Genomic DNA, 17743 nt, shown 5'->3' on the forward strand with positions numbered 1-17743 from the left:
GAAAGAAGGAGGCAGTTACTGATACTCAGAGGGCCTTAAATCCTAGTCTGAAATAGATTAATGCCTGTTTACCATGTAATAGCATGCTTTAGAGAAGAGAGCTAACAAGGACTGTATTTGGTAACATCTGCTTATATTTAATTGTAGTGTGGATTTAATAGAGTCCATATGGAGTGAGGAGAGTTGCTTCATAAAAACGACACATCGAAACACTATTTTGGATGGACAGAGCAGTGCTTTTGCCCCTCAAAGGTGGCACTTTATAATAATTTACTTCTTGTTACAAGATTTTGCACAATTTGGAGAGCAAATTCTGATTTATTGTAGTGATTTAATTAGCAACACAAACATTTTATAAATTTCTAATTATTTTTACAGTTGTGCTCAGCATATAAGCACATAATCAAGAAAGTATTTTAAAAATATAACACGAAAAGAAATAATGGTGTCTGGATAACAAAGCTCACGATATGGCTATGTTTACTAAATACTCTAAAACAGTAGTGAAAAAAGATTTGGGATTTTTAAAGCTATGTTCAGAGAAAGAGAAATACAAGGATGGGTAGAAATAGTCATACTGTTCAGGGGGAATATTCATTTATGTCAGCTATCAACAGAGACAATGTTTGTTACTCAAATTTCATTTTGCTTCTGTCTTCTCGAACTTGAAGAACTATTTCAATCTAGAAAAAGCAAGAGAGAAAAGAAATCCATGATGGTTGAAGAATTGGCAAGAATAATCTCTCTACATATGTTCATGTATTTTTCCCAAATCTTTGGATCTAGTTTCTAAATGTGACATAGAAATGATTTAATGGAAAAAGTAATCAAGGAAGAGTCAAGACAGTGGCTGGTCTAACCTGGAGCAACTCACTTAAACTATCTGGAATTAATTGTCTCGGCTATAAAAGGAGATGATTAGAAATATAGTTCTCTTCCTAAGATTTGTTTGGGATTAAGAAATGTGTGGGAAAGTTAGATTGACAGATATATCTACCTTCTTACCAACCAACTGTGCTTCTTGTCTATAAATAATATTGCAATTATTAGGGGGTATGATAATAATGAGGCCAGAGTCAAGACCAAAGATATTACTCAAGACATCTTCTGCATCACCCAAGACATCTTGGGTTTTGACTTGAGAGATATTGGAAAAGAGCATGTCACCTCCTAATGTGAATGCTCTTGAGACATGGGCCACAGGGCATGGCGACAATTAATGATCCAATTGGCCAACTGGATCTCACAACTTCCCATGTAAGGAAAGAAGTGACAGACATTAATCAACTGTCTAGTTCTTACCAGGACTATACCAGTACAAATACTCTGAGCTAGCTCTTATTGGATCAGTACCACAGATAGAGATCCTGACATACATCAGCAAGTGAATGCAGGAGGAGACAGGTGCCTTTGCCATTTATCTGATATAAGATCTTATTTTCTATGCACTAAGTCACACTACTACTAAATAAACAGTTAAATGAAATCTCATTGCTCTCCTTGGATGTCTCTTCTCTCTTTAAATGGGCTTCATGCTCCTTGAAGATAAAGATCAAGTCTTATTCATGATACCCTGAGCCAAGCACAAAATCTGCACACGCTAAGTTCTTTTTAAATAACTGTTGCATGGAACTAAGATACTATATGGAAAGTTTATGGAACATAATAGTATTTTTCTCTTCAATGTAAAAAATTTTCATTTAGATGAAAATTTGTACCGCTCATCAGTATTCTACTTGATGTTACAATCCAGGACATTGAGACATTTTAACTTGTAATAGTGTGAAAAATAGTTTTAAAAGATAGAAAACTTGGATGAAATTCTAAGGACCAGCATCAATATGTTTCATAGATTTTTTAGGAATTAATAGTTTAAATTATTCGCACTTATCTGTTTAAAATTAAAAATGACTCAATAAATGTTGTATGAAGAATATTTAAAGAAGAGAAAGGATATCATAATGGTATGAATGACAGAATTGAAAAATTGAAAAAAAAGCACGGAAAATAAAATGGAAAGCAACAAATGGTTTAGAATGATTAAAGGAAAAGTATTATAGATGGAAGATAAAGGAGATCCATTATGCACATATTTCTGAATAGAGAAGAAAACAAATGAAACAAAAATAAGATATGACAGAACAAAATTTACTGAAAAGTGCCGCCCTTGAAATTTACCAGATTAAGCAGGTACAACACATTCTAGGGAAATGGACAAAACATAATCACCAGGCTTCCAAAATCAAAAGCAAATAAAATAAAATACATAAGCACATGACCAGCCCCAGAAACGTCCAATGAGTTTCATTACTTGATAGAAAGAGTGATCTACTAATTTTATACTAACTCAACTTGCTATTCAAGTTCAAAAGCAGGAGGTAGATTTTTTTAACAAAAAGAAATCAGGGAATAGAGAACCCATGAGTCCATCTTGAAACAACAACTCCATGGTAAAATTCAGAGCATAAAACAAAAATTGTATTTCTTACAAGAGTTGGATAGGTATATATAAATATCATTAATTTATTCCTTCATCAAACATTTAGCATTCTTCTTTGCTGAAGCAGCCATTATGCCAGGTGCTGGTGATGCAGCAGCAAATAATTTAGAGGACGTCCCTGCTCCCATAGAATTTAGATCTCTTTTTTTGGCTGGAAATTGGGGGTAGGTATGGAGATAAAACAATTATTTACGATAGTGACTGGCAAGGAGAATGGGGTTGAGAGGTCTTTCAGACAAATGCTTAGAAAAGGATCCTCTAAGTAGGTGACCGTACGCTGGTACATATTAATTGCAGCATTAGTACATGTGCAAATGGTCAATAATTCATCGACATTTTGTACATTCTACATTCAATTCCTCCCAAACTCTTCTGGGGATAAACTGCCCATAATTCTACAATTTCATGGGTTGGTGGCTGTTTTTCACCACTTAAAGCTCATTTTCCTTTTTCTTTTTTGGTTAAAAATTGATGGGGCTGGCCCGGTGGTGTAGTGGTTAAGTTCACACACTATGCTCCTGTGGCCTGGGGTTTGCGGGTTCAGATTCTGGGCACAGACCTATACATTGCTCATCAGGTCATGCTGTGGCAGCATCCCATATACAAAATAGAGGAAGATTGGCACAGATGTTAGCTCAGTGATAATCTTCCTCAGCAAAAAAAAAAAAAAAGAAAAAAGAAAAGAAGAAGAAAAGAAAGAAAAAGAAAAATTGGTAACTAATTTTGTTGTACTTCTTTAAATGGAAACATTTCAAATGTGCATTCATTTTTTAACAGATTTATTGAGGTATAATTGATACACAAAGAAGTGCACATATTTAATATGCACAATTTGGTGAGTTTGGATATATGCAGACACCATGTACCATCACCACTATCAAGGTAACAGACACACCCAATACCTCCCAGAGCTTCCTTGTATCTCCTTGTACATGACTCACTCCTAAGTATTTTCACTAAAACATTTCTTTTTTTGCCATTAGAAAGAGATCACAATAAGGATATCCCCTAACCTTTTCACCAGTTGGATTCTAAAGCATTGTTAACTCGGGCTTGTTCTCCATAAACAAACTAACATGCAAGTCACATGTCCACCGAGTTTGTTTTAACTCATCTCTACCAGAGTGACTCTCCCTCCTCACCAAATAAATTTGTTGGTTGGTATGACAATTTTGCTAAGTGAAATAAATGTAGCTCTTTTGTTGTAAAACATAGGGTTGAACCCTGACTCTACTCCGCTACTTGCTGTGTGACTTTAGGCAAATTACATTGTCTTCTGTCATACCCTGGAAATTCGCACATTTGCGGCAAGACAGATTTGTATTCTTGGTGATTACCTGAACTAAAAATGGTTCTGCCATCACTTTCCTAATTTGTACTCTACAGAGTCGGCCAGATGATCACACGGCTTCAGTGGGGCACACAGATGCTGGTGACAGTTCCTGAGGGTGAGCCTGAGCTGCCCCATTCCACCTTCACAGAGACCACAGCGGAATCAAGTCACTGGACCTCCATTTTGGTGTAGACACCCACTCCCGTTGTCCTTACCTAGCCTCTTCATAACTTCCTTTTATCCTCTCCATCACTTCTCTTTTTCTCTTTTTGCTCTCCCAGTCTTTCCCATGTAATTCTCAGTTTTGTGCAATTGTTTGCTAACATGAGTGTTGCTTTTCACGTGGTAGGAAGTACATCCATTTCTGAGCATTAAAGCGAGAGACACTTGTCGTTTCTTCTTCCTTCCTTGTTACTTTCTCTCCCTTCCTCTCTCCCTCCCTTCCTTCGCCAGTCTTCCTTCCCCCCCTGCCTGTTCTCCTGCAATTCTGACTGCACTTCTTTCTTAGCCCTCAGGAAGTCTGAAGTTTGACTTACAGATAACTGAGCTGAAACTCTATCTCATATATATCATATATACACACACATATATGTTTATCTGTAAATATAGTTCAGAAATAGCTTTAATTGATTATACCTACTCATACTCTAAGAAGAGCTGCCATATAAAATACAAGATACTCAAATTTGAGTTTCAGATAAGCAACAGATAATTCTTTAGTTTATTTCCAAAATATTGCACAAGATATAGTAAAAATTATTTGTTGTTTATCTGAAATTCAAATTTAACTCTGAGTCCTGTATTTTTATTTGCTGAATTTGGCAAACTCAACCTAAGTATTTTTTACAGGTCTGATAAACGTGTTTTTCAATGAAGCAGTGTTAAAAATCATTTGATAATTTTGAACGTTAAAACTATGTCAGTCTTCCATCAAGGAGGTGTAAGCAACACTTATATCAAGAAAATTGGAAATTGCCAAATTCAACTTGAGAAAATTCTTTATTTACATATATTATACTTGTCATCATAAAACTACCCATTTTCACTTTTGTAATAATTGAATATTAGATACTACTACTTATTACAATGTATATCTACCTTCTTACCAACCAACTTGGTATTAAATGGTATTATTGGAATTAAAAATGGATATATATTTACAAATAGGTAAACAGCCACTTATACTCAATCAATATACTGATTTATTCTAAAACACTTGGAAATTTTATTGATTTCCTTGAGCAACTGATAATACAGAAGGAAAACTAAATATGAGAAGTTTGCAATGAGAAGCAGATGCTGAACCCAAAGCAACTAAATGGGAGATGGGAAACAAAACATTTTTTTCTCTTTCCATAAAAGTAGTTCTTATGGTAGAACAATTTCACATATATATGAACACAAAAAGCTATTTTTTCATAGAAATTCTTTTATTATATAATTTGTAAAGAAAAGTGATTATTGTACGTTGCTGCATCTACTCAAAAAAAAACCATTGTTAGACTTAAAAGCTTTCCTGCTTGCAGACGCACACGTTGTGATGACCCCTAGTGGTAGAGACAGCAAACGTGCCACGCGGACACAGGCACAGCCAGACACCCCAGACACATGCACAGAGTAGCTTTAATCAAGAAGCCTCACGTGGGCATAAAACCTCACCTCACTCTTACATCAATCCATGTGTCCTCTGAATTCAATTCAGGGTGATCTAAAAAATACTTTCATTTACTCAGTACAGTCAGCACATGAAACTTACTAAACCATCAGAGAAAATTTTAGGTTAAATTATATTCATATCCAGTCCAATATTTTAAAATCTGACTTCTAGCAAGACAGGTACAGATTCTAACTTTTGAGTTAACATCAATTGATTCATTCACAGAGTTTGAGAAATTTAAGATACTTCAGAAATTATCCGATTCAAATTCTTCATTTCACAAACAGAATATATAGAGCAAAGAATGGTGACAGGCTTCTTAAATTTAATCAGCTATGCACTGACAGTGCTAGAACTGAGAAACGGTCTCTAGACGCTCACCTCAGTGCAGTTTCCAATATCCGCTAGTGCCTGCTTACTAAAAGGTCACAGTGTTTACCATAAGAGGAAAAAAGAGAAAAAATTTGTCGTTCTATATAGGGACCAAATACTCATTAAGGAAAGTCTATAATATATTTCCTAAAGAAAAGTATTAATATTATTCTCTACAGAACATACTCATATCCTAAGAGGGAAGAAAGGTCCTACATTTTGATTAATGCTAAGGTACATCTAAGTACATATATCAGTGACAAATAAAACTAAGAAAAGTTTAAATATTGAATTTAATAACCTTAAGCCATTACATTATAATAACAGAGGATCAAGAAATACGACTATATAATACTCTGAAAATATAGATTTCCTTTGCATAGAGAACATTTTACATTCAATTTTAGTAGGGAAGTTTAGTAAGAGTTCATAAATAATTAAATAATTATGACATGATGACAGAATGTTTTTTTTTTTTGAGGAAGATTAGCCCTGAGCTAACATCTGCTGCCAATCCTCCTCTTTTTGCTGAGGAAGACTGGCCCTGGGCTAACATCCTTGCTCATCTTCCCCTACTTTATATGTGGGACACCTACCACAGCATGGCTTGACAAGTGGTACCATGTCCGCACCCGGGATCCGAACCGGGGAACTCCGGGCCGCCAAAGCGGAACGTGTGCACTTAACTGCTGCGCGACTGGGCCGGCCCCAATAACAGAATTTTTTAGATTAAAAAAAACTTCGGGACATTGTTGAGAGGATTCAAATCCTGGAGAGGAAAATGAACAGCGAATCTCTACGAAGTCCCCAGAAATCTTGAGATTTAACATTTTACGGGAACTCTATTGATGGATTATTTTGTTTAAACCAACTGTAGGTTCATAAGCAGATTTCAAATATATCTTGCTGCCCCTGGTCAGTACCCCAGATCATGAGTGTTCTTGTTTTAAATTTCAGATTTAAAGGGAGATACTTGAATGGCTCTGCTGATAGCACGTTATACACATTTAAAAGTAATTCAAAAAACGATTTTAGCCATGAAAAACTATAATTTTGGTATGGACAAATTATGGACAAGTGGATCAAAATTCCAAAGGCCTTATGCACTTGGACTTTCCACTGGATGTTTTGCTTTGTAAAGTAGTCAAACGCCCCCCTGGATGTCCTCAAGATGACGCTGAATGTCTACCTATTAGGAATAGCTGGAATGAATTTTTTTCATTGGGTGAGAGCACAGAGCAGGCATGCCCCTCCTTCCCACTCAGTGAAGTGTTTCTGTGATTTTTTAATTAACATTTGAGCCTCACAGTCGATGAAGTTTGATCTCAATCTAATTTAAATGAAAATTTAAAATTAAGCAAAATTTTATGCAAACAATGTCCAGCTAACTTCATCATCTTATTTTCCGAGGGAAAACAAACGTCTGAGTGAGATTCTTCAAAGGTAGAAAATAAAAGTTATCTTTAAAATGACTGCACTGAGAATTTTTAGAAACTAAACGTAATTAAAAATGAATAAATGCAGATGCACCTTTGATGTGGGTAAATTAAAATTCCAAAAGCATCATCACATGCATATTCCTGTTCCTGAATTATTTTATGTAAGACAAATTGCATCTGTAGATAGCATATTTGGTTGTCCTATGGAAAATATCTATAAGAGTAGATGTCAAAGCATAAAATATTTTTCTGACTCCTTGAGCTAATATGGTAATGATTTTACTTAGAAATATATGATGATACCTGATGCTGAAGAAAATCTTTGGTGTAAAAAAATTTAGATAATTTTTTCTAATTCATTTTTGAGACTTTGGATGAGTAACTTCTAATCTTAGAGAGAATAGTCATGTATTTTACGAAAAAATTAACTAAGTGCTAACTGTAGTGTCAAGTTAGAGTTTACTGACGCTGATTTATGCTCTTATATTAAACTCACACACTTACGTCTTGATTTCATAAACAGACATTCTGTACGTGTTAGCTCCTTTGAAAAGACTATAGCCACGTTTTCAAAGAAGAAATAGGAGTTCCCCCGCCCTCCAAAAGTGCCTTCCATCACCTGGCTTTTATGAAAGAAATACATTAGTACATACCTATTTTTGCTAACCGAAAGAAATTCAAAGAGGATTTTTCACTTTTACGAAAAGAAGGCAAAAAGCTACAAGAGTGTTCAGTGTGTGCTTGGCAGTCAGCTGTCAGGCAGCGGGCACCTGATCCGAGGAAGTGGCCCCCACGGTCCTCCCCTGGGAACCAGCCTCAGCATCTCAGCATCAGGCTGCCCTCGCTGTGGACCGCGTCTGCGAGCCTCTGTGCTTCACCTTGATCTGTTTTGATAGGTTATATTTTGGGTCTGAGAATGCTCAAAAAGTTTCCCCATATAAATTAGTGGTAGTTCCTTCTTCGCTTTATGCCATTTCAGCTCAGGAAAGGTTTCACAGGAATGCTCCACTTTCGGATAGCGGAGGAAACCTGTAAATTCTTATGTCTCCAGATTTCCAGACATTGATTACTTACTAATCTACAACAAATGAGTCATTTACTTTTGGCCTTGTGAATGACAAGGAACACAACTATCCCAATGTAAACAGAATCAGATATCCCCAAGATATTAATAAAACAATGACAACCTCTAACATATATAATATGGAAAGTGGATTTTTGAGGGGATTTTATAAACGTGTGACTATCAGACCATCAGAATGCCCTACTCTTCAACAAAGGGGGAAAAAGTGAGTCAGATAGTGAAAGATGTAGTAGACAGTCAAGTTCATTATCATATTAAGTTTCTTAAAAATTAAAAAAAAGCAACATATGAATGATTCTGACTATTCCAGCGCTTAGAGAATTAAAGACGAGTGAGGTTAAATCATTTCAAAATTATGAAGAATGTAATGGAACCACTAGATGTACTAGGACTAAGAGTATCCAACATCTTTTTCTCATCTTTCTATTAGTCTTTTCTCGAATTATAATTATGTTGATGCAGGTTAATTCACTTGTAGTTTTGTTCTCATACGTACAAAAAGGATATTTCAACTTAGATGTTTAGTTTCTCATTACTGTTGGAAATCAGCTCATAATAGGTTCTCTGAAATGCATACGTTTAGATTCCAATTTGACACTTCTAATTTAATATAAAATATTCACTTTCACATCATACATTTTTATTGTGATCTTACGGCTTTTATGAATGCCAATCTAATTTCCATTCTGTTTTCCATTTCCTTTTCTTTGCCATGAACTAATAAAAAGTGCATTTAATACACTATATAATAGTTCAAAAGGGACTAATTATATTTTGATAACAATGTTAAAGACTGCCATTCTGTAGCTCCTTTTTCTTTTGCTAAGAAATGAAAAGCTTTATCATTTCTATTAATGCCAGTTAAACACACAGTGCTTGTTATTCTCCAATAAAATCTATTAGGAATGTTCTCATAGTATCTTCACTCTGAAAATTTCTACTTCTGTTTTCTTTTAATTTTTTTTAAATTCTTGTTAACCAGAGTCCCAATAAGTCTTTGTTGCTCGTTTGCTGTATGTATAGGTGCAAGAGTCAAATGCTATAATAATCCACTAAGTTGTTTAGTATTTAAAAATCTACAGAAAGCTTCCACACATAATATCACATTTAATCTTCACAACTACCCAGAGAGTATGAAATCTCATTTTATAGATGAAGAAAATTAAATTCAGAAGTATAATGATTTTCTTAAAGCTATGCGGTGTCTGAAAGACTTCTCAATTCCTCTTCTCCATTTTACCAGCCACCTACAGAATAATGTGTCCTTTCTCATGACATCTGTCACCACATATTAAACCATGATGTCTGAATCCACAGAGTACTATCCAATTTGAGCCTATCATAATTATTTATATGGTATGGGTGAAACAGCAATGATACTCTTTCTTAAACTGGATTGTTTATTCACTGTGTTTTCTTTCATGTCTAAAGTAGTTTATAATTAATCTTTTTCTTTAAAAAAAGCAATCAACTGTAAATTGGAACATACGTATTTTTTACCTTGGTCGACTAGTCACATGACTTATTTAACCTCATTCATTGAGCCTCAGGCTCCTCTTCTGAATAGTGAGGAATTTGAAGACGAGAACTTTAAAAACTTCCTTCCAACTTAGAAATGTTCGTATGTTGAAAGTGACATGTAAGAATAGTAAGGGAGAAGGTTTCAATGGACCAGCATGAGGAATAACTGGCCACAAAAACAACATACTCATGCACCGCCTGTTAGAGGCTACCACCCGGTTAGTCATGAAACGACAAGAGAATGAATTTATAAGGGACAGGGGTAAACTGCAAGTTCAGGTGAAGGCATGAATCAGAGTGGTATTGGGCAGACAGACGTGACAGCTACTGGTGATGGATTCAACAAAGAACATAAACTAGTGTTAGAGTCAAAGGTGTGTCCAAGGTTTAATGGAAAAGTGGTCCAGATTGAAAGGTGGGAACTAAGGGATACACCACCTAAGGAAAAGGTGATGAAATGGTTGGAGACATGCCGAGTTTTAGGTGAAAGTGATGACATGAATTCTAGACCATGGGACTGAGCTTAAGACTGGAGATCTGAAGATCACCAGGGGAAAAGTCATAGAGAAAACTTAGAAGTGAAGAATCTCTCTGAGGGTGATGGCAGAGTGAGAGAAGAGCAGACTCAGACTCTGAGCTCCTGCACATCCTGGTGTGTGACACAGCACCCTGAGGTCCCTGGGAAGAACATAATCACAGTGTTGGGGAATGGCCTCTTAGGGTGATGGGCACAGACAAGGCTCCTCCCTAGGTAAACAGTATGAAGGGCTGTACACCCACTGTTCCTTTTCTTCTCTCATCTGGTGGGTTCCTCAGACTTCCCAGCCATCTTGGACCTCCAAACTTCAGGTACTCCATGATGAAGAAACCAAGAGTCACTGGAGGCCATTTCCACTCACCCGCCACAATCTTGTCTCTAAGTTTTGCAGTGCTAGTTTTTTGTTTATGTTGATAGTAAACCCAAGTGAAAACAATCTTAAAGTCCAAGACTTCATTGTTATCTGTCCTAAGGCAGATGGTCTAACCAAACTGATGTGGTCTTTCTTAACTCACTTCATGTTTATCTTTTTATGTCCTCAATGGCTTGGCATCTTACATGGTTAATGAATGTTCAGCGGAAGAGTGAATGAACAAGTAAATGAGCAGAAAACTAAATACCTGAGAAAGACTCCTAGTGAAGGAAGTGAAAAGAGCATACGTCAATGAAGGAAGCCAAAAAATCATACTCTCTTCCTGGGCAGTGATAACAGCTAGCAACTTCTCAGTTTTACCCTGTGTGTGAATCACTGAGGGATCGTGGTGCAGCCAGCGTCAGCCTTTCTGATATGCTCTCAGAGCTTAAGGTTCCACCTGGGAGCACCCCTGAAATAACAGGGCTTCAGACCACTGTTCTACCTATGCATGCCCCTGCTACTAGCAGATGCCCAGAGCCATCCCTCAGCACTAATTCAAACTCTCAGAACTTAGAAGAACACTGCACGTTCAACTGATGCAAGTAGGAAGGAGAGCAGTGAAATTGACCTGATACAGGGATGAACAGGTTTATGTAACTTTCCAAACTGTAGAAATCACTTCTAAGGCTCTAGTTTATTAAGAAATCTGGCTCAATGACAGCTGTAATATATTATTTACCTTTAATGCTAGTTCAAGCAATTATAATCATTCACACATCCCAGCATGCCACTCAACTGCTCACTTTTATGTATCTGCCATTTGCCTTTTGAGAGTTACACATATCATGTACTTCCTCAGATCTCTCCTCTTACATCTTTTACTGAATTGCTATTAACCTCTACCAAGGGCAACTATTCCTTTCGCTTTGCTTTGTTACTCATTCTCTCATTCTCTTTTAATCTCTTTCAGATTCTCCACTCTCCATTCATATGTAATTCTGAGATTGCTCATGAGTTTTGTGAAATTGTGAGAAGAAAGTAAGTATCTGAAAGCACAGGCAGAGCAAGAGACAAGAGTTGTGAGGAAAGATTCCATCAACACTCTAAAGGGAAGGATGATATTCTCTATTTTAACTTACTGTGGATAGGAAAACAAGTCTTTCTCTATGAAGACCACCAACTTAGAAGCTAACATTTCTAAGATATGAGAATAAGAACTTCTTCATAATCCTGCCCCTTAAAAGATAAGCCTGTGCGACAGATGAGAGATGCAAAAACAAACACACCTGACAAAGAAAATGATTACATTTCTGCAGGTGCCCAGCTGAGTCCATATGGGGAACTGTTGCATCAGGATTATTGGATTAGCACAGACATTAGGTCTACAGAGATAGATATTAAATGCTTAAAAGGACATATGAAATAAAAAATATGAGAACTTCTAGAAGGTGGTTATTTCCACAGAGTTAGCAAACATACAACAAAGATAGGGAAAATTCAATTATCTCCTCCTAAGAATTCCTTTAGGATAGAGTCTAAAGTCTGAAATGGCACATAAGACTCCTCCTGACCTGACCTCTGCACTCCCACGCAACCTCTGACCTTGACCTCCAGCCCTGATGGACCATTTGCAGTTCTCCAGGCAAATCTCGTGTGCTTGTTCCTCCATGCACACAGGTCTGCAATATCCTTCCTTTTCTTATCTGCCTCAAAAATGTCTCCTCTTTCTTCAAGATACCCCATGAGAACCACTACTTCTGTGCTGACTTTTCCAAGGACCTCAGGGAAAATCAACTACTTCTTCCACCCTGCTCTATAGTGCCTTGGATGTGTAATCACCTGAGTCCTTACAGCATTGCTGTGATTGTTCTGTGTCTCAGTATTTTATTTCTGTCAGCATCTCTAGAACCGTGAACACTCATTCATTGCTCATTGAACGCTCCCTAAGGAGTTTAATAAATGTTTGTAAAAAATTATCATTATTACTAATCACTAATTTGAGACTATCTTTTGAATTTAGGATTTCCTACTTTTCTTTCCCTTAGAATGGCTCCTTGAAAACATAGGTCTCCAAGTACAGTTCACTAGAACAGGCCCTTGAAGTCTCACAGCTGCACGTCAACCTTGTTTTAACTATCTTTTTGCACCCAGTCTCTCCCCACGGACAATCCTACGCATAATTCTGAAGATCATCTTCCCTAGATACCTATTCCTATCTAAAATGGGTTAGCAATCTTTGTTTTCCTACTTGATCAAAAGTTAGCTCCATGTTTCATTGTAAGCCCCTCCCCATCTCATATCCTTCACAAACACTCCTTTAATGCAACTCTTTCTGGAGCCCAGGTGTGTTTTCTTTGACAAAGGCGTTGTTGGCAGTGAGAGACCCCTCCTTGATGACAGCCCAGCCACACCTAACTTGCATTCTACTTCCCTGGAGCGGCTCATTTAGCAAGGACTTCACCATTTAGAACTGTTTTCTCACGTACATCTTGTGTAAAATTGTTTACCTCCCTGCCTTCAACACCTATCAAGGATCAGGAAATGCAACGACGCTGTTTTCTCTTGTATCTCTTCCATCTGTAATTTTGCACTTTGCTAGATACAATGTACGGTGGTCCCCCCTTATCCACGGTTTTGCTTTCCATGGTTTCAGTTACTCTTGGCTAACTGTGGTCTGAAAACATTAAATTAAAAATTCCAGAAATAGACATCCATAAATTTTAAATTGCACGCCCTTCCGAGTAGCAGGATGAGGCCTTGCACCGTCTGGTTCCTTCTGGTCCAGGACACGAGTCATCCCTCTGCTGGATCCCGAAGAATGACATCTAACCATTGACACTGACATGGCCCCATCATGATCCTCCTTCTGACACATGATTAGAAGGTCAACAGTAGCCTAGGGCCACCTCACCGTGCCTACCTCACTCACCTCACTGCATCTCCTCACGCAGGCATTGCGTCGTCCCCTGCCATCACTAGAAGGGTGAGCAGAGCACAATAAGGCATTTTGAGAGAAACACATGGACCACGTTCACGTAACTTTTATTACGGTATATTGTTATAATCGTTCTTTTTTATTAGTTATTGTAGTCAATCTCTTACTGTGCCTAATTTATAAATTAAACTTTATCATACGTATGTATGTATAGAAAAAAACCATAGTATATACAGGGTTCAGTATGATCCTGGGTTCCAGGCATCCTGGGGGGTCGGGTGGTCTTAGAATGTATTCCATGTGGATAAGGAGGGATTACTCTATACATAAAAACGATTCTTGATTTATTGACAATTACTCCCCACCACATTTTGTTACTTTATATGGCCACACAGCACCATATCAGTTCTACATAATGACCCTGCTTTCACATTGCCTTCTAATTGTGTCTTTGATGTAAGTCATCTCCAACTTCGGGTTATGAAACTGTTACAAGCAGAAATGGATTTCTATATGGAAAGTCACTGGAGGGTGGCAGGAAATGCACTGAACCGGGAGTCAGAAAATCCACGTCTGAATTCTCCCTCTCGAATAACCATTCACTGGAAAGTTATCTTTTGTCACCATCATTTTCTCCATCTATGAAATGAAAACAAAACCCTCAGGGATGTTGTGCGAATTAAATGAGATACTATGCGTGGAAACATTCTGCAGATTTTAATATGTCATACAATAAAAGGCATTTCTTCTTATGTCATCAAAATTCTCTTGTGGATAGGACATGCGGTGCACAGGACATGCTCCCCAGAGAGTCCTGGATCAGACTTGCGGGCGCGGGGGGGGGGGGGGGGGGGGCGGTTCCTATTTCCTACAGTTTTTAAAGCATTAGCTGTAAAGTCCCATTCCTCAGCTTTTTTGTGTTTCTCTTTAGGATACAAATTATTACAGTCCAACGCAATTTTGGGCAAAGTGTCTTTCAACATTTTCCGTGTGCTTACCATCACGACGTCTTGCAGGCCTACTTTTGCTCGACCAGCTGACCTGCGCATCTCCCTGGTGAGTCCCTCTAAGCCTCGCCGAGGCGGCTGTCACACCCTGAATGGCCCTCATTCTCCGTCTCGCCTGCGGTTCTTCCCGCGGGCTCCTCTTCCCCTCTGCTGGCTGCCAAGGAGAAGCACATTGTTGGCCAGGCCCCCAGCACAAGCCTGTCTGCCTCCCTTCCCCCTTTCTCTTTCAGCCAAACCGTCACCTGCCAAGGCCCGGTGGCTGCCGCCCCCTCGTCCGCGGCCTCACGCGCTGACTCGAGTCCTCCCGAGGCCCCCCGCCCGCGCCCCGGTGCTCCAGGCGGCGGCCCCCGCGCCCGCCCTCGCAGCTGCTCCCCCGCCCTCCTCAGGCTGCTCCCCTGCCTTTCTCCCCAGCCCTCCCCCCTCCCGCAGCGGGTTCCTTCCAGCGCCCCGACCCACTCTGGCCTGATGTTTTGTTCACACCAGGACCACGTCTCCTGGGTCCCAATAGGTACGTGCGTCCCCGGGACAGAGCATCTTCCTTATTGGACTAGAACCGACCCCGCCAAACCCTGTGCCTACTGCCGGAGCCCGGAAGGCGGAGGCGGGGTTCAGGGAGACAGGAGGCCGCGGGCTCGGCTGGTGGACCCCAACAAAGTTTCGGACGCTTGGGACTTGCCATCTCAGGCTTCCCAAACTTGGCCAGCCGGCCGACCGACCGGAGTCCCCAAGCAGAGCACAATGACCCCGGCGCTCCCCCCGATTCCCAGAGCCCCCTGGCCTTGCAGGGCGGCTCGACTGAGGACGCCGGTCGGTCTCCAGGACCAGGCCCGGCCCACACGGGGGTCCGCAGCCTGCGCCCCACCCAGTGCCGGGCAGGGGAGGGGCGCACTTGTTTCTAGGTACACGGCGCGGGGAGGGCGAGACGAAAGGATGGAGCCGCCCAGGTTCCCGGGTGCCCGCCTCGGGGATGAGGGTGGGCGGTGTGTCACAGACGCGGTCCTCATCCAGGGCCCCTCGCGCGCGCTGGCTGCTTCCAGAGCGCGATTCCCCTTTACGAGCCGTCTCCTTTAAGAAGCGCGCGCAGGTCGGGTTGTGTGTGTGCTCGTTTGCAGACGTGTGTGTGTGTGTGTGTGTGTGTGCATATGTGTGTGCGCGTGCATATGTGTGTGCGCGTGTCCGCGCGCGCGCCGAGCACCCGGGAGTCGGGCAGACCCCGGGAAGGAGGAGTTATGTAGATTACGGATGAACATTCTGGAGGGGAGCGCGGAGAGGAGGGAAGGAGAAGCAGAGGCGAGAGGCGCGCCGCGGCGGAGGCCCTTCCCGCAGGAGCAGGCGGCGGAGGAGGCGCAGGAGGCGGCGGCGGCGGAGGCGGCGCGGGAGGCGCAGGAGGCGGAGGCGGAGGCGGGCGCGCGGGCTGGCGGCGGCCGCGGTGGGCGCTCCGAGCCGGAACCGCCGGGGCACTTGGGCGCCACGTTCGCGGGCACCGGCCCCGAGGATGCTGGCCGCGGGCTGCTGCTGAGCCTGCCCCCGCCGCTGCTTCCCGCGGGCCTGCCGCCCCCTCGCCAGCTGTGGGTGAACCTGCAGGCTGCTCGCCCACCCGGAGGACTTTTTTGGAAAGGCAACCAGGGAGGGAGGGAGAGGGAGAGCGCGCAGGGGAGCCCGTCCGTCCACTGAAGCGCAGTTCACTATGATCTTACTCACATTCAGCACTGGAAGACGGTTGGATCTCGTGCATCATTCGGGGATATTTTTCTTGCAAACCTTGCTTTGGATTTTATGTGCTACCGTCTGCGGAACGGAGCAGTATTTCAATGTGGAGGTAAGAGGACGAGGGCTTTCTTCCTTCCCCCCTTGCCTGGGCTGCTCCCTGAGACGTTTCCTTCACTCCTCGCGTCCTGGTGGCTCGGAGCAGCCGGCTCTCAGCACATTGTTTCCTTCCAGCCGCCGAGACGAGACCCATGTTGAGTTTCCCTGTGGCTTAGGTGATGGATGCGCGTGAGCCCGAGAATCCGTTATCCCGGCAGCACAAAGCACGATGCTGCGCGCTCAAAGGCGCAATCGTAGCCGGTCCGTGCCTTTCCCCCGGGGGAGAGACGAGGCTTTCATATAGCAGACGTGCGGCTTCATAAATCAGCTTGAGTTTATGATGAATAAACTGCTCAGGAAATACGGAATTCATTGCTTGGCATCGTGTGCCGCCTTGGTATTGTTTCTGAAATCTTTCTCTCCGTGTTTTGTGCCTAACAAAGGAGGTTAAAATCAGAAGAATCTAGAGGCGAGCGTGGGAATACATGATATGTTTAGTAACATTACTTTGTGATAAAACACTTGACTGCACAGTCTTTTTCTCATTTAGACATAACTTAATACACTGTAGCTAGATCTGGCTACACCGGGGACATGAAATCCATCTCTTTTCAAGTGTCTTCTCCCTCCTGCCCCCGAGCCAGTTGAAAATAAACGCGGCCCAATGTGATGGTTCTGAGGTGTGTTTTTAATTTGATTTCACACTCTCATGGCAAAAGTGAGAGGTTTTAGACTGTCATTTGCTTTACTTTGATAGCTTTGGGAACAGACAGACACACAGCAAGAGGGAACTTAAGGATAAGGACTTGTCAGACCTCTGCCAAAGTTCTTTTCCTGTCATCACCTCAGCACTAAAGCCAGCAGTGAGCAATAAATCAGTGCAGGCGTAGAAGCACCCGGGCTCCAACACAGTTTACCATGTACACGGTGGAATACAAAGAGAGTTGGAGGGTTTTAGTAAAATACTCTTACTTTCGATTAGATGTTATGTTTTCTGACATCTTAATAGGATTATGATTAAGTCTCTGAAGAATAATGTGATTTTTGTCTTATATTGTTGATCCTTCAAAGCTTACTGTCATTTTGTTGGCAGTGTGTGTTTACACAATAGCACGACCTGTTGCAGTGTTTGAACATGTTTCATGTAACAGATTTATATGCAAAGTGTGCATAATAAATGCCATGTGTGAGGGCAT

At 40.9% G+C, this 17743-nt stretch overlaps 1 protein-coding gene and 1 long non-coding RNA gene across 4 annotated transcripts in view; one reads left to right on the forward strand and one right to left on the reverse strand.

The window, feature by feature from the left end:
• Positions 1–215: 215 nt before the first annotated feature.
• On the reverse strand, positions 216–16808 carry LOC139084995 (uncharacterized). 3 transcript variants are annotated; one of them, XR_011542924.1, is made up of 4 exons: positions 16443–16808; positions 14733–14895; positions 13729–13774; positions 216–683 (listed from the first exon to the last, which is right to left on the reverse strand). It is a non-coding gene; the product is annotated as an uncharacterized lncRNA (long non-coding RNA). The 3 variants fall into 3 exon arrangements; XR_011542923.1 differs by lacking the exon at positions 16443–16808 and adding an exon at positions 15198–15336; XR_011542925.1 differs by lacking the exon at positions 16443–16808 and adding an exon at positions 14984–15087.
• The window catches only part of MMP16 (matrix metallopeptidase 16), a 284119-nt gene continuing 282571 nt past the window's right edge, over positions 16196–17743 (forward strand). Inside the window, exon 1 of the mRNA XM_070630346.1 lies at positions 16196–16560. Within this exon, the coding sequence (XP_070486447.1) occupies positions 16429–16560 (132 nt within the window). The 5' untranslated portion in view covers positions 16196–16428. The remainder of the gene's footprint in view (positions 16561–17743) is intronic.

This window comes from Equus przewalskii, chromosome 8 (assembly GCF_037783145.1).
Source record: "Equus przewalskii isolate Varuska chromosome 8, EquPr2, whole genome shotgun sequence".
NCBI lineage: Eukaryota > Metazoa > Chordata > Mammalia > Perissodactyla > Equidae > Equus > Equus przewalskii.